Source organism: Crotalus tigris, unplaced genomic scaffold, assembly GCF_016545835.1.
Source record: "Crotalus tigris isolate CLP2741 ecotype Arizona unplaced genomic scaffold, ASM1654583v1 scf7180000024432.2438137, whole genome shotgun sequence".
In the NCBI taxonomy this organism is placed as follows: Eukaryota; Metazoa; Chordata; class Lepidosauria; order Squamata; family Viperidae; genus Crotalus; species Crotalus tigris.
This window is the reverse complement of record NW_024100599.1, coordinates 1,915,206-1,929,609: the sequence shown is the minus strand read 5'-3', so window position 1 is coordinate 1,929,609 and position 14,404 is coordinate 1,915,206. Positions and strand designations below refer to the sequence as shown.

Sequence of the window (14,404 nt, the reverse complement as noted above, 5' to 3'; positions counted from 1 at the left end):
ACTGGATCTTATACCCATGGATTCTAAACAGTCCTCTAAATATTGGCTACTTCCTGGTTGTTAGCCGACAAAGTACTCTTCCAGTTTCATCAACCATGCAATTAATCAGTGTGTCAATGCTGCAAATACTGTATATTCTTGCTTTGACAATATGCAAAACTGTCTGGCATTTATTGGGTTAATACTTAGCTTAGACTGAGCGGGGAAAAAGCCCGGGAAAGAAAGAGGAAGTAAACGTTTGACCTTCTCACTAATTGGATAATGTGACCTGTGACTGCATGAGAAGGGAGGGGTTGAGCAAGGAAAGCTTGATGCCAGCGACAGGAAGTTCAGATTCTGGCATTAACCAGTCCAACATGGTGACCGGCAAAATTTGTAGCTCTGCAAATAAAGACTTTAGGAAACATGCCTGAAAGTTCTTTGAAGTGCTTCATTAGTCGGAACGTGTGACATCGTGTATAGAATGTATGTGCTGAGCTTTGAATATATATTTTTCAGGAAAACAGTACTAAAAGCAATAATGCACTTCATGTCATTTTGGTGAGAAGTTTTGACTATAATCCAAAAAGATGTGAACAGAGAAGACTTCAAGGAAAGAAAGTTTCTGAATAATATCATACCAAGCACAGAAGATCATATTATCTAACTTTTTTCCCCATAGGCCTGGGTACCTAATCTCACAAGTTTTGAAGGGACTCTAGAGTGAACTGCACAGAGATTATTGGAATCTTTGTTGTCACTGGATACATCTAATATTTAGAAACAAAAGCAGCACATTTCATATAAAGAACCTGTTAGTAATACCAAAACAAATTCAATTGACTAAGCCAATTTCAACTAACATTAGTCATCTTTCCTCAAAAAATGTAAACCGAAACAGCAAATCTAATGCAGCTATCTTTTTTGAACCAACATAATATCGTACTGGGCCATGAAGTGATCTACAACAATATGGAATTAAACAATTAAAATGGTTTCTTACAAAGACTGCTCAACGGATATTGAGTATTCAACTGAAAATATATAATTTTCACAAACATAATAAATATTGGGAAGTTTCCAGATAAAAACATCATCTCACTAGAAAACTGTCTCGTGTGTTTAAAATAGCATTTCACAATGCTGTTTCAAAACAACAATAGTTCCTGGATGATAGTTTGTCATATGCCCTTATTTCAAACACTCTCTATTCTTTCCAAATCTTTTATTTAAAGAACAATTAATACCCCCTTTTCAGAATATCACATATCAATGGTGTATGATGGATGGTCTCTGAGAAATGATCTCTTTTTATGATCTCCTCCATAGGAAGCTGCCTTATTCTGATTCAGACCATTTAATCATTTATTGTTTTCTATATTATCTGACAGAGACTCTTTAAGATTTCAAAGAATGGTGATGTTCAGCTTTACATGGAAATGTAAAGAACAGAATCCTGTACCTGCCTGAATCTTTCCAAGTTCTTTTCATATTCCTCACAAGTTCTTTAGTTTATTGATGAAAAATTCAAGAGTATGCACCACTGATCCATTTCCACCACCATAATAATGCTATCAAACATGTTTGAGTAAAGAATATCAACAAAAGCAAAGTAATCCATTTTTTAAAAAAAATCATCTTCCCATTATTTATTCTTTTTGCATCCTTTTAACATATATTATTCAAGCAAATCAAAAGGTTTTTTTTAAAGAAAATATTTCTTACCTGAAGGGCTGGCTGTTTGTCATTTCTCTTGGGAGACTTTAGCCCACTAACGTGTTGTTGTTGCTGCTGCTGTTGTTGCTGCTGCTGTTGTTGCTGTAACAGAAGTTGTCTTGCTACCTGGAGAGCCTGAGGAAAAATATAAAATAAATTAGTTCAATCTAACTTAATTTAAGGAAATGCTTGTTTCCTGCTTGAGCAGGTGGTTGGATTAGAAGACCTTCAAGGTCCCTTCCAATTCTGTTATTCTGTTCATAACAGGCCAGGCTTGGCTAAAATAGGGTGGACTATTTTTTTTCTGATAGATCATGCTGGGTGAACTCAGCCAATGTCTTATCATGTTAAATGAAGAGGACTTCACATGAGGTCTTCATAAATTTATGAACACAGCAACTATGTTTTATTAACCTGGTGTTTGGTTTGAAATGCTATGTGAATACAGCCGTTATGTACATGTCCTAAAGCAGGGGTCTTCAAACTTGGCCCTTTTATGACTTGTGGACTTCAACTCCCAGCGTGCCTGGCTGAGGAATTCTGGGAGTTGAAGTTCACAAGTAATAAAAGGGCCAAGTTTGAAGACCCCTGTCTTAAAGAGAATCAAATCTAAGAAGCACCACTGGACTGACCCAGCAGTTACTCTCTTTTTGGAGGACAGGGCTAATCTATGGAATAAGTTCTTTTTTTTTTTTTTTATACTAGCGATATACAAACAATAACACTAACAGGAAAAAACAGTAGCAGTGGTCAGAAAAGAACCTACATAAATTGTGATGATTAAAATAAATTAAAAAACAGCCAAAAGAAAGAACAGAAATGCCCCCCCCAAAACCTAATGAAAGAAAAAAAGAAAAGATATAATATTCATTTAATATCAACACATAATTAACCCATCAAAATTACTCAATAAAATTCCAACAGCAGTATAGCAAAGCCAAAACACCTGAATAATAATGATGATCTCAATGAACTCTCAACGCTATAGTCCCATTGTTCAAAGAATTCAGTATTATCCTAATGTACTGAAAAAAATGGAGTGGAGTTTTTATAATCAGCATGTCAGTTGGCTTCTATATATAGTCATTCTAAAATCTGATGAGAAGAATCAGTTTATGTAGAAGACAGTTGTTGGTGAGACCATTTTGTCACCGTTTCACATTATAACGAAACATTATTAGCCTCCTTTTAAAGCCATCTCAAAGAATATAAATGCAATATCTCGCAGAGAAACAGACAGTTAAAATAACAGTATCACTGTTCCTTGGCAAACTCTGGGAAGTTCTGTTAGGCCATGTTCACACATTCCATTTCTTCCTGATCTCCAGGAAGAGATTAGGAGGTGATCTCAGGCTCATATTTTCTCACATTTATCCTTCTTGATTTGCCCTTACTTTGTCTGTCTTGAGAAATAAATAAATGAATAGGAAATCCTGAATTTCTATGGACACTGGACTCCCTTTAACATAAAAAAATAAATAAACTTTAATTCTTTTACTAGAGTTAGATAATAATTGCATATCAATGCTATTGGCTTTTGCCCATGCTGTTAATGAGGCTATTGGCCTTGTTATTTCAAATAACCTCATATTCATTTACATATTTAAGTAAAGTCTGTTAAACAGTGACTTCGGCTGTTCAGTATTCAACCCAGTCTTTGACTGTTATGAAAACATCAGCTAACAACACAACTACTAGCTTTACAATTCAAACAAGAACTGGAATGCTACACATTCAAGGTCCCTGCGCTAGTTTCAAGGGGGATAATGCATCCCCATGTGATAAATCAGCAATAGCTGGATCTAAGAAACAGTGGCAAGGGAAACTATAAAAGGAATTGGGATGCCAGTGCCACAGCTGAAGATACATTTGGAATTTTTGAGTATGTAGCAGGTGATAAAACCTGGAGACTGGGGAAAAGAACAAAGAGATTCATGAAGTGTATTCCTATGCAGCTCACTCCAAGGGAGCTAAAGGACTCACCAACATTTCAGATATGAAGGAGAAAGCCTGCCTGTAGGAGCCAGTAGGAAATTAATGCCTGTAAGAGGACAGCTGGAAGCTTACATGCCTCAAGGACGTGTCCCCTGCTTGCTGCCTCATTGGAGGATTCACCATTGCTGGACTCAAGGGTTTCCTGGTCTCCTTGGAGATGTTCAGTACATGCGTAGGTGTTAACAGTGGGAAGAGTAAAGACTTCATCAATGTAAAAGAAGAAAGAAATAGTCCTGTGCAAGATGCCTACATGGAAACAGGGAGAGAAGCATCCTTCGGCATATGTTCACTGAGATGCTAAAGCTGAAACTGATTACATGATACTCTTGAATTTATTTAGTTTCATAGGCTGGAAAATATGATCAACTGTTAATTAAAAAAGAAGAATGACCAGTAACTACAATAAGCAAAGGAAGCCTTATATTTCTTAGCAAAGATCCAGACTGTTCTGCTTCTATTTCTACTTTGACACACTACTCTAAAAGACACTATAAATATCTGAACAAAGAAAAATTTCAGTATGAAAAATAGTATCTACCTGGCATGAAAGAAGCACTGTCATGAGAAATTTTAGTCTCAGATCCATACACGGATACCAGAATAACAGATTCAGTGAAATGTAAACTCTAATGACATACCTGTAACATTCCTTGGCATACACATTTATATTTTATTTTGGTTCATTATCAAACAAAGATCCTAAAAAGTACAATGTCATTTCCCTAACCTCCTGCCTTCGAGATAAACTGGACTACAATTCCCAAGATGCCAGCCTAGATGGCCCCAGGTCATGTTTGCTGGGGGAATGATGGGAGTTGTAAAGAAACAAACACTGTATAACCTAGTGTATTCAGATGGTGGAGCCAAAAGGGGGGAAAACAGATGCTCAAAAATAAAAGTAAAGGAATGGGTGGCAATTTTTGTTAACTTTTTAAATTCTGAGCTGATGTGGTTTAGTAGCATTCATTGGTACTTTGCATGGGTTCCAAGATATTGCAGGCACTTTCACAGTCAGGACTTCTGGTATTTAGAGCCACTGAGTATATAATTAAATTAAACCACAGAGAGCTGACAACACCTCACCAAAGCACAAGAAGAGGATATTATCCTTTCTCTATGTTAAACTTAATGTTGGTAGAAAAGACTGTGGACTGCTAATAGTAACCTTTATTACAAGGTCAACCCATGTCATTTATTCAATTGTTCAGTTTAACTCTCACCTTCTCCAGCTGCTTCTGAGAGTCTCAGCTCACTCTTGACCCAAAATCCAACTACTTGCCCTGTAATTCTAAAGGCTAATCAACAGTTATTACATCTCTGGAGCTAGACAAGAAAGAAGAAGAGCAATGAAAAGAAAGCAAGTTGGCTAGCATAGGGCTTGTCTGCCTACCCTCCCGTCCTCTAGGATTGCATGTGACTTTAGAGAATCTTTACGAAATTAGCTGTCAGTTCTCCATTCAGTCTTAATGGTCACCAACTCTTATTATGCTGACTTCTGTTCTCTAATGCAGCATGTCAACCACTGCTTAAGATATTTTAAGTAAGCTTTCCATCTCTTTTAGCACATAAACTGTAGATGAGAAATGAGGGCATGTTTTTGGTCACTGTAATTTTTTAATAGACTAGGATAATATAATCTATTCAAAAGAATGTCTTCTTTTTTAAAAAAAATTGACAGGCTTTTATGAATCTTCAAGGCTATAAACATTCACCATGGAATGGCATGGATAAACTATTCTGTGAATGAGTAGGTAGATACATTTGTAAAGAAGCAAGTCTGTTAGTACTATGTTGACAAGTATAATATATCTAAAATCCTCTTTTTGTACATAAAAATTCAACAAGTCAATCTTTTTGACATCTGTTTTCTTTTATCTACTGAATGTCACAAATAACTCACTTCACCAGCAGGGTCTTACAGCAGAATATGAACTTGTGAGGTAAACATAGTGCAAGGACCAAGTAGAAAAGAAATATTCCTTTTCGTTTAACAACTAGGGAAGACAAAAATAGTTCAGTGAAACTAGGTTCTGGAGGACTTGGAAAAGGAAAATAATTGATGTTAATAAAACAATGGTAGTGTGAAGAAAAAGAAGTTTCTTTCTCTCTCTTTAATGGTAACTGACTAACTATATTTCAATGAGTGAAAATGGTTTCTAGTCTTTTTAAAAGAAGATTAGATAAGTCACAGATATTAATCTTTGCAGCTCCATGAAGTATATTGTTTATAAAAGTCCAGTTTTATAAGCAGTATGGCACTGAATATAAGTTGCTAGGAGACAAAAGTAGGACAAGGCAATCGGTTCCCCTCTTATGCTTTCCTACTGTTGTTGCCATTTTAAGGGCTTCAGGTTTGCCAATAAGAGAAACTGGATGTTGTATGAGATTGATCTGATCCACAAATTATGATAAGGTGACATAATTTACACAGTGACAAAGCTGTCCCAATAAAAGAGTCATTCTCTGTCTCATACTATAGGAGACCATAATGAAAGCCAAGATATTCTACAAAGCTCCTTGGCCCAAACTAGCATTACTGAGGCTTCATAGCAATAAAGTAGTCCTTGACTTATAATTGAAGTTACAACAGTGCTGAAAAAAAAATTACTTATAAAACTAATGCAGTGTTCCTGCAGTTATGTGATCAAAATGTGGTTATTAAAAAGAGTTGCACAAGGTTGCACTTATTTTTGGAAATAAAGATGGTATCCTTTTTCTCTGAATAACAAAGCTGCCAATGTTCAAAGAAATGTGGAGGTGTCTATAGAGACTGCTTCTTCCCAGCATTTCCTGGAATGACTGTTATTAGATGATGCTGTATGGGTCACACCGTCAGTCCAGAAATTCATACAAAAGAGACACATAGCCTCTGTGAAGAGCTTATACTGCTTTCAGTAGGTAGGACATTTTTGTAATGAACAGCTGTAAAAGCTATGAATTCTGCCTACCTCATATATATTAAAAATAAATTGAATGTTTTCAGAAGGAAGAATGAATACTAGCTGGACTTTATTCCTGCTGTTCTTTCACCCTTTATATATAGCACATGTTAAAGAAATCTGTTCTCAGCAGGATCCATGGTAATATTATAATGCATTGTTAGCTCAGATTCCAAAATTGTTTGCTAAAGTTGGTAGCTGGAAGAGGACAAAAGTAACCTATTAAGACTTCTTTCAGCATTTCAGTATAGTTTTATCAACAGAATGACGCTAATCATTTAATGTTATATAGACTAATGCGATGGTCAATTCTGAGAGGTAACACAAGATTCTTAAACAAATCTATTTCGTTAACTATATATCCACATATACAATATAAAAACCATTTTTGTATTATTTTTGGAACTCAATGAAATCAGTAAAATCTTTGCCATATATACTTTCCTTTCTTCATTGTTCATAGAATATTTCCTTCTTATATTTTCCTGAACTATCATTAAAAACAAAATTGTGTATATAACAACATTCATAGGAATCATGTCCAAAAACAAAAAGGCGCTTTAACACGGTTGCAAACTCCACATGCTCACCGAAAACAGTTGTTCTGGGGTGAGGTGGAGGTGAAAGCATAACTGCCCTGTGGATATTTTGCTCCAAAATCAGTATCCAACCTTCCACAAGCGTGGCCTGGAGACTAAAACATATGCAGGATTTGGGTTTGGCTAATCTAGAGAAAAGAAGACTAGGGAGACATGATAGCAGTATTCCAGTATTTGAGAGACTGCCCCAAAGAGGACGCGGTTAATTTATTTTCCAAAGCACCAGAGGGCAGGACAAGAAACAATGGATGGAAACTAATCAAGGAGAGAAGCAATCTGGAATTAAGGAGAAACTTCCTAACAGTAAGGACAATTAAATAGTGGAACAGCTTTCCGTCAGACTTTGTGGATGCTTCATCACTGGAGATGTTTAAGGAGGGACTGGACAGTCACTTGTCTGAAATGGTATAGGATCTGCTGCTTGAGCAGGGGGCTGGACTAGAAGACCTCCAAGGTCCCTTCCAGCTCTATTCTGATTCTGATTCAAGTCTGCAAACCTCCTCATATAGGCCAGCGCCTAGCTGATGGGTTAAAAAAAGAAAGTGACATTTTTCAAGGGAGGTAGAGAAACAAGCCTTATTGTAATCAATCCAGTTCAAGTTCCAAGCAGTTGGCAATGTTATCTATGGAAACATTCCAGTGGAAGAGTACACAAAGCAGCAGATTAATTTTTGCCTGAGAACCTTGTAAATTTTCAGAAAGCCAAAGCCCTGGAACACTGAAAAAAACACATAAACTTTTCTTCCTTCAAATTAAATCAACACATAATGTTTCTTTCTCTTTTTAAAAAATAAATAAATAAAAACACAATGCTTTTATTATTTCCGTGAATTTCTTATGGCCACAAAGAAAACAAGAGATCGGTCACATGTTTATTTACTTGAGCTACTCCCTTTTCCTTCTGATAAATAATCAAGCTTGCTTTCCAGAAAAAAAAACAGAATCAGTAAGCTGGGAAATCTGAGGGTCATCAAACAGACTGATATACTAGGAAAGGCAACAGACCACTGTTCCCACAGTGAGCTTTGCAGGCCTACACCTACACCAGCATCTGAGTAAATAACTGTAGTCACCCCTTCTATCTTCTCTATGCAATTAATCTTTCAGTTAAATAAACTGTCCTCAAGCAATTGCCAACATTGTTATTTTTCCCAATTGCATATTTCTGAAAATCAGCCACTCCTCCCACATCCTTCACGATGGATCACACATATTCTTAAATATGTGCTGCACCTGCAGTTGTTCATAAATATGAATTTGTTCTAAAACATTTTCTTCTTAAAATATTTAGCATACTGCAGATTTCATAAAAGATTTTTAAGGATGCTGGTTCCTATTATATATTTTCCATTTCCACTTTCACTCTATGGCTATGATGAGACTGCTTCAAACAATTAAATAAAAAGGTACGTATCAGTGTTAAAGAGGACTTTCCTTGAGGAATATCATAAAATGCCAACAAAAATGCAATATGTTTTAAGGGATACAAACCAGTTCTACTGAAAAGCAGCAACTGCTGTAAGCATTAGCTTCTGGTATTAAATCAATACTCCAACTCTGAAGAACAGTCTTTGATGTGAAAGTAAACTATTTGCAAATAAGTTTTCCTTCCCTCATTCTTTCCCTTCTGCTTGTTGTAGTACCAAGACAACAGCTATAAATGAAAGAGACAGCACCCAATCAGTAGCCAGCATTTCATTAGCATTTGTTTTCTACAAATATTAACAAGACTGATTCAGAAATGGAAATAGCCACAAGGCAAAGACTCGTTTAAGCCCCTTTCTCCTTCTTTTTTCCTTTCTTTGATGCCGTTCTTCCTGAACTTGAGACAATGATAGGACAATGGTTGCTCGCTCGCTCTCATTCACTTAAACATGTGTACACATACACACACAAACACACAATAAATGAACGGTTTGCCTCCCTCTGTAAGTGATAACATGAAACTTCCTGAGATATATACTTGAAAAGCAAGACGGCACCCCCCCAAAACAAGGAAAAAGTTAGCAGAAACCAGCTTACAATCCATCTTGTTTTCATTCACAAGGCAGTAAACATCTTATTTGCTTTAAAGCCCCAGCGATTAAAATCTACTATAATTGCAAGCAAGATAGCCAGTTAAAAGTTCCTTGCAGCTTTACATTGTGCCCTCTTTCCCCCTGGATATTTCAAAAGACAATATAAAGAGTTTAGTTTCACAGAACAGGCGCTTACTGTTAATCTCTAGTTTGCCGTCTTCTTGCCGAAGATGTGTCCTGGCTGTTTGTCTGAAGCAGGGGGTTGAAGAATGGCAAAAAGATGTTTGAATAAACAGGAAGTGCTGTGCAGCTGAAGCACACACTGAAGGGAAAACACATTGGAGCACTGCCCTTTGTAGGCAACAACGGGAGGCTTGCCTCCACAGTAGCAACGTCTGCTTTTATGAAACGACAAAGAAACCACAAGAATTTAACCAATTTTCCCCCCATCTCCAAGTCAACTGGAGCTTGCAGGTAATTTCAAAGTTGTGCTTAACACGCCAAAAAATTATATTATTTCTACCCTATTAAAGCAGATGGCTGCATGCTTAAAATCATACATAACTAGCTGAAACAACAGCAAATGCATCTTAGCCACGAAGCTAGGCAAATCCTTTATTTGTACATAGTTTTGGAAAGCTTGTTTTTCACACTCTTCGTGGTACCCACGCACTTATGTCAATAAATGTCTGTTAAGGTTGGCCAGACTTCACAGCAATTATTCAAATTCCTTCATAACATTTTCCCCCTTTCAAACAAATCATCGAAGTTCTCAGGAGTGTGCCATTCACTAAAGCAAAATACCTATTTAAATCCAAATGATTAAGTAAACTGTCTTCCCTTCATCATCTCTCCTGCTCCCCTTCCTCAGCCTCAATTATTAAAGTCCTGCTCTTTTGACATCTAGGACAGTGTTTCCCAAGCTTGACAATTTTAAGGCATGAGGACTTCAACTCCCAGAATTCCACAGCCAGCAACGCTGGCTGTGGAATTCTGGGAGTTGAAGTCCACATGCCTTAAAATTGTCAAGTTTGGGAAACACTGATCTAGGAGAAATGACAAAGATATTGACAAGGCAAGTAAAGTGGAGCTGACACTTGAAGACGGTTTGTAAAGGGGTTGAGCGGTGGAACAACCAGCAACAATAGTTTACCTTTTAAAGGGGAAAAAAAAAAAAAAGGATTCCTCCCGAAAATGTATTGCTATTGTAAAATGTGCTACAATCTCTGATATTTGTTATTTAGCATGTAACTCCTGGACTTGTCTGTCATTCTAGGTGCTAATGCTACCTAAAATAACTCATTGGGAGCTGTCAGTTTACACAGGACCCAATCTTTTCTTCATACGAGGATTTTTTTTTTTTAACACTGGAATTCATCTTCTTTTGATCTTACATTCAAAGCAACAGCAGCTTGATAGACATGCAAGTCTGAAAGCAAATCCAGACACTGAAGATAAACTGGCAGAGTATGACAGGCAGGAGCATCTAAAGCTTATAAAAATGAAGAGAACAGCATGTCGTCTGAGTATTACAATAGCAGAAATCAAGAGACACATTAGGTGGAACTGATCAGCCACAAAAACCATTCAAAAGGCAGATCACAGAAACAGAAAGTCTAGGCAGCTGTAGGAAGGGCGGGAGGGGGAGGGGGAAAGAATGGGAAATATCTGCTTTAAAGAAGCATCACCTTTTCTTTAAAGCATTACCGTTTTTTTTTTTTTCTGCTCCCGGTATGCAAAGTGGAAGAAATTGAGAGTTTCTTGTAAAAAAAAAAACAAAAAAAACCTTGACTAACTCAGCAGTCTTCACTGCTTAATCTTTTAATTAGGCTTCTTCATTAGGCAGGCTAAACAAAAACATTTTAAACTGAAAAGTGTGTCTGTGGTGCTTCACTTTTCGGTTGTAGATGTTAGGAAGGAGTTCTCTGTAGAAATTCAGAAGGCCATCCCAAATACAGCATTGCTTGCTTACGCTCCACTGAGGCTCAAAGTCCAGAGAAATATATGTAGTCCTCGACTTACAACAATTCATTTAAGGACCCTTCAAAGTTACAGCGGCTCTGAAAAAAGGGACTTGTGATCATTTTTCACACTGATGAACAAAGCACCTTTGAGACAACTATGATGGAAAATCTCCATGGACACACTTATGACTGTGGTCACATGATCAAAATTCAGACGCTTGGCAACTGCCTCGTGTTTATGATGGTTGCAGTGTTCTAGGGACATTTGACCCTCTTTTGTGACCTTCTGTCAAGTAAACCCAATGGGGAAGCCAGATTCACTTAATAACCATGTTACTAACTTAACAACTGCAGTGATTCATTTAACAACTGTTGCAAGAAGTTTGTAAAATGGGACAAAATTCAATTAAAAACTGTTTTGCTGAGCCTTTTAAATTTTGGGCTGTACCTGTACATGTGGGCTGTACCTTAATATGGCAACCAGTAATACGGAGGTCTGCTAATATTTGTTAATTGGCAAATCTCTTGGAAATGCCACCCATTTACATTTGAAGGCCCTTAAGAGCTCCATTCCTTGAAAATTACTTAGAAATCTGATTAGCTGCTGGGTTCTCTCTTCACTGCTGAAAGACCAATGTTTGTTGGAGAATATTAGTTAAATTGGCCTATTTCTGAGACAGTTAACACCAAAGGAGAATGCGCTTATGTGGCAATGATCACTAAAACTTTGCTGGGGAAAATCCATACATTTTTAATTCCTACCTCTTCCCCATAAGCCTCTTACTTTAATTGAAGTTGCTGAAAATAATGGAAAAAAGCATTTCTCCAACAATTTTGTACTTAGAGATGTTTGTTAACAAACACAGGATGAGCAGGCAGCCTTACCAAAAGGGCAGCAGATGCATTATAATTTAGCCTGTGGTTATTCCTGATTAAGAATACCCTCTGGGACAACAAAGAAAGATACTCTTTTGTAACAGGAATTGCTTTTAAAATTAGCCTCACATAATAAAGCAAGAGGATAACTGTACAGCTGTGCTAAAACAATGATGAGGGTTGCAATTTTAGTTTGCAGTTTAGGGAATCTAAGAAGAGCTGTCTGAGAACTAAAGGAAATCTCTCAAATGGGACTTAGTGCATGTAGTCCTCAACTTACAACTGTCTAGGGACCGTTTGAAATTACAACTGCACTGGCCTTTGCACTTATGACTGTTGCAGCATTCCCATGGTCAGGTGATCAAGATTTGGGTACAGTCGCAGGTCCTAAAGGTTCATTTGCAATCTTGCCAGTTGGCTTCCAACAAGTTAAGTCAATGGGGGAAGCCAGATTTCCTTACCACCCACAGGATTCATTTAACAACTGTAATGACTTGCTTAACCATCATGGCAAAAAAAGTTTGCAAAATTGGGCACAATCCATTTAACAACCAGTTTGCTTAGCAATGGAAATTTGGGTCCCAATTATGTTCATAAGTAAAGGACTAGCTGTATGCCAATGCTTCTCAGCCTTGGCAGCTTTAATTTGAGGAGCTGAAATCTGCACAACTTAAAAGTTGCCAAAATTAAGGAGCACACTGCACTATGCCAACCCAAATAGAGATTGACTACATTAATAATAATAGTTGGAAGGGACCTTGGAGATCATCTAGTCCAACACCTTGCTCAGGCAGGAAATTCTATACCATTTCAAACAAATGGCTATGCAGTCTCTTCTTAAAAACTTCCAGTACTGGAGCATTCACAACTTCTGAAGGCAGGTTATTCCACTGATTAATTGTTCTGTCAGGAAGTTTCTCCTTAGTTCTAGGTTGCTTCTCTCCTTGGTTAATTTCCATCAGTTGCTTCTTGTCCTGCCTTCAGGCGCTTTGGAGAATAGAACCTCTTTCTTTGTGGTAGCCCCTGAGATATTGGAACACTGCTATCATGTTCCCCCTCGTCCTTCTCTTCCTTAGATTAGACATACTCAATTCCAGCAACTGTTTCTTATATGTTTTAGCCTCCAGTCCCCTGATCATTTTTGTTGCTCTTCTCTGTACTCTTTCTAGAGTCTCAACATCTTTTTTACATCGTGATGACCAAAACTGGAAGCAGTATTCCAAGTGTGGCCTTACCAAGGCATTGTAAAGTGGTATTAACACTTCATGTGATCTTGATTCTATCTCTCTGTTAATGCAGCCTAGCACTGTATTGGCTTTTTTGGCAGCTGCAGCACACTGCTGGATCATATTTAAGTGATTGTCCTCTAGGACTCCAAGATCCCTCTCAAGTTGTTACTATTGAGCAAGGTACCACCTATACCAATGTTCAAATCTGTCAAGATCCTTCTGTATCTTCTGGAGTGTTGGCTATTCCTGCAGCTTAGTGTCTGCAAATTTGATGAGTTTCCCATTTATCCCCTCATCCAAATTGTTGATGAAGATGTTGAAGAACACTGGGCCCAGAACAGAGCACTGGGGCACCCCACTACACACGTCCCTCCATGTAGATGCAGTTCCATTAAAGACCACACGCTTAGTAGGGCCAGTCAGCCAGCTATGAATCCATCTGGTGGTGATGCTGTCTAACCCATATTTTTCTATCTTGGTTGTGGTCTACTTTATCAATGCCTTACTGAAGTCCAAGTAAATTATATTCCTCTGCTTCACTAATTTTGTCACTTAGTCAAAGAATGCAATAAGATTTGTCTGGCATGATCTGTTTTTGACAAACCTATGTTGGCTTTTGGTAATGACTTTGTTTGCCTCTAGGTGTTCGCTTCGTTACTTATCTTTTCTAAGATCTTCCCAGGTATTGAGGTCAGGCTGATAGGTCTATAGTTTCCTGGATCCATTTTTTTCCTTTTTTGAAGATGGGAACTACTTCAGCTCTTTTCCAGTCCTCTTGTAGTTCCCCAGTGCTCCAGGATCTTTGAAAGATATAGTTCAGGGGTTCTGAGATCACATCTGCCAGTTCCTTCTGGTCCTGGTGATTTGAACTCATCTAGGGTGGACAGGTGCTTACTTACCATTTTTTTGCCTATCTTAACTTGTGTTTCTAATCTGTTTTTTGCGGTATTGTTTTTGATAGGTTGCACTATTTTCCCTTTGTGTAAATACGGATGCAAAAAACGAGTTGAGTAGTTCTGCTTTCTTCCTGTTGCTTGTTACCTTCTTGTCACTTTCTCCCACTAATGGACCAATCATTTGGAAGAATAG

General features: G+C 37.5%; 1 protein-coding gene across 14 annotated transcripts in view; it reads right to left on the bottom strand.

Annotated features, from left to right (window-relative positions):
* FOXP1 (forkhead box P1) overlaps positions 1–14,404 on the bottom strand; it is a 666,111-nt gene that overhangs the window by 158,047 nt on the left and 493,660 nt on the right. For 12 of the 14 annotated variants that reach the window (XM_039330816.1, XM_039330828.1, XM_039330827.1 and 9 more), the window contains one exon: positions 1,705–1,830. In XM_039330816.1, the coding sequence (XP_039186750.1) occupies positions 1,705–1,830 (126 nt within the window). Of the gene's footprint in view, positions 1–1,704; positions 1,831–8,719; positions 8,883–9,442; positions 9,583–14,404 lie in introns of those variants that run through there. The other 2 variants (XM_039330829.1, XM_039330830.1) reach the window with 2 other exon arrangements.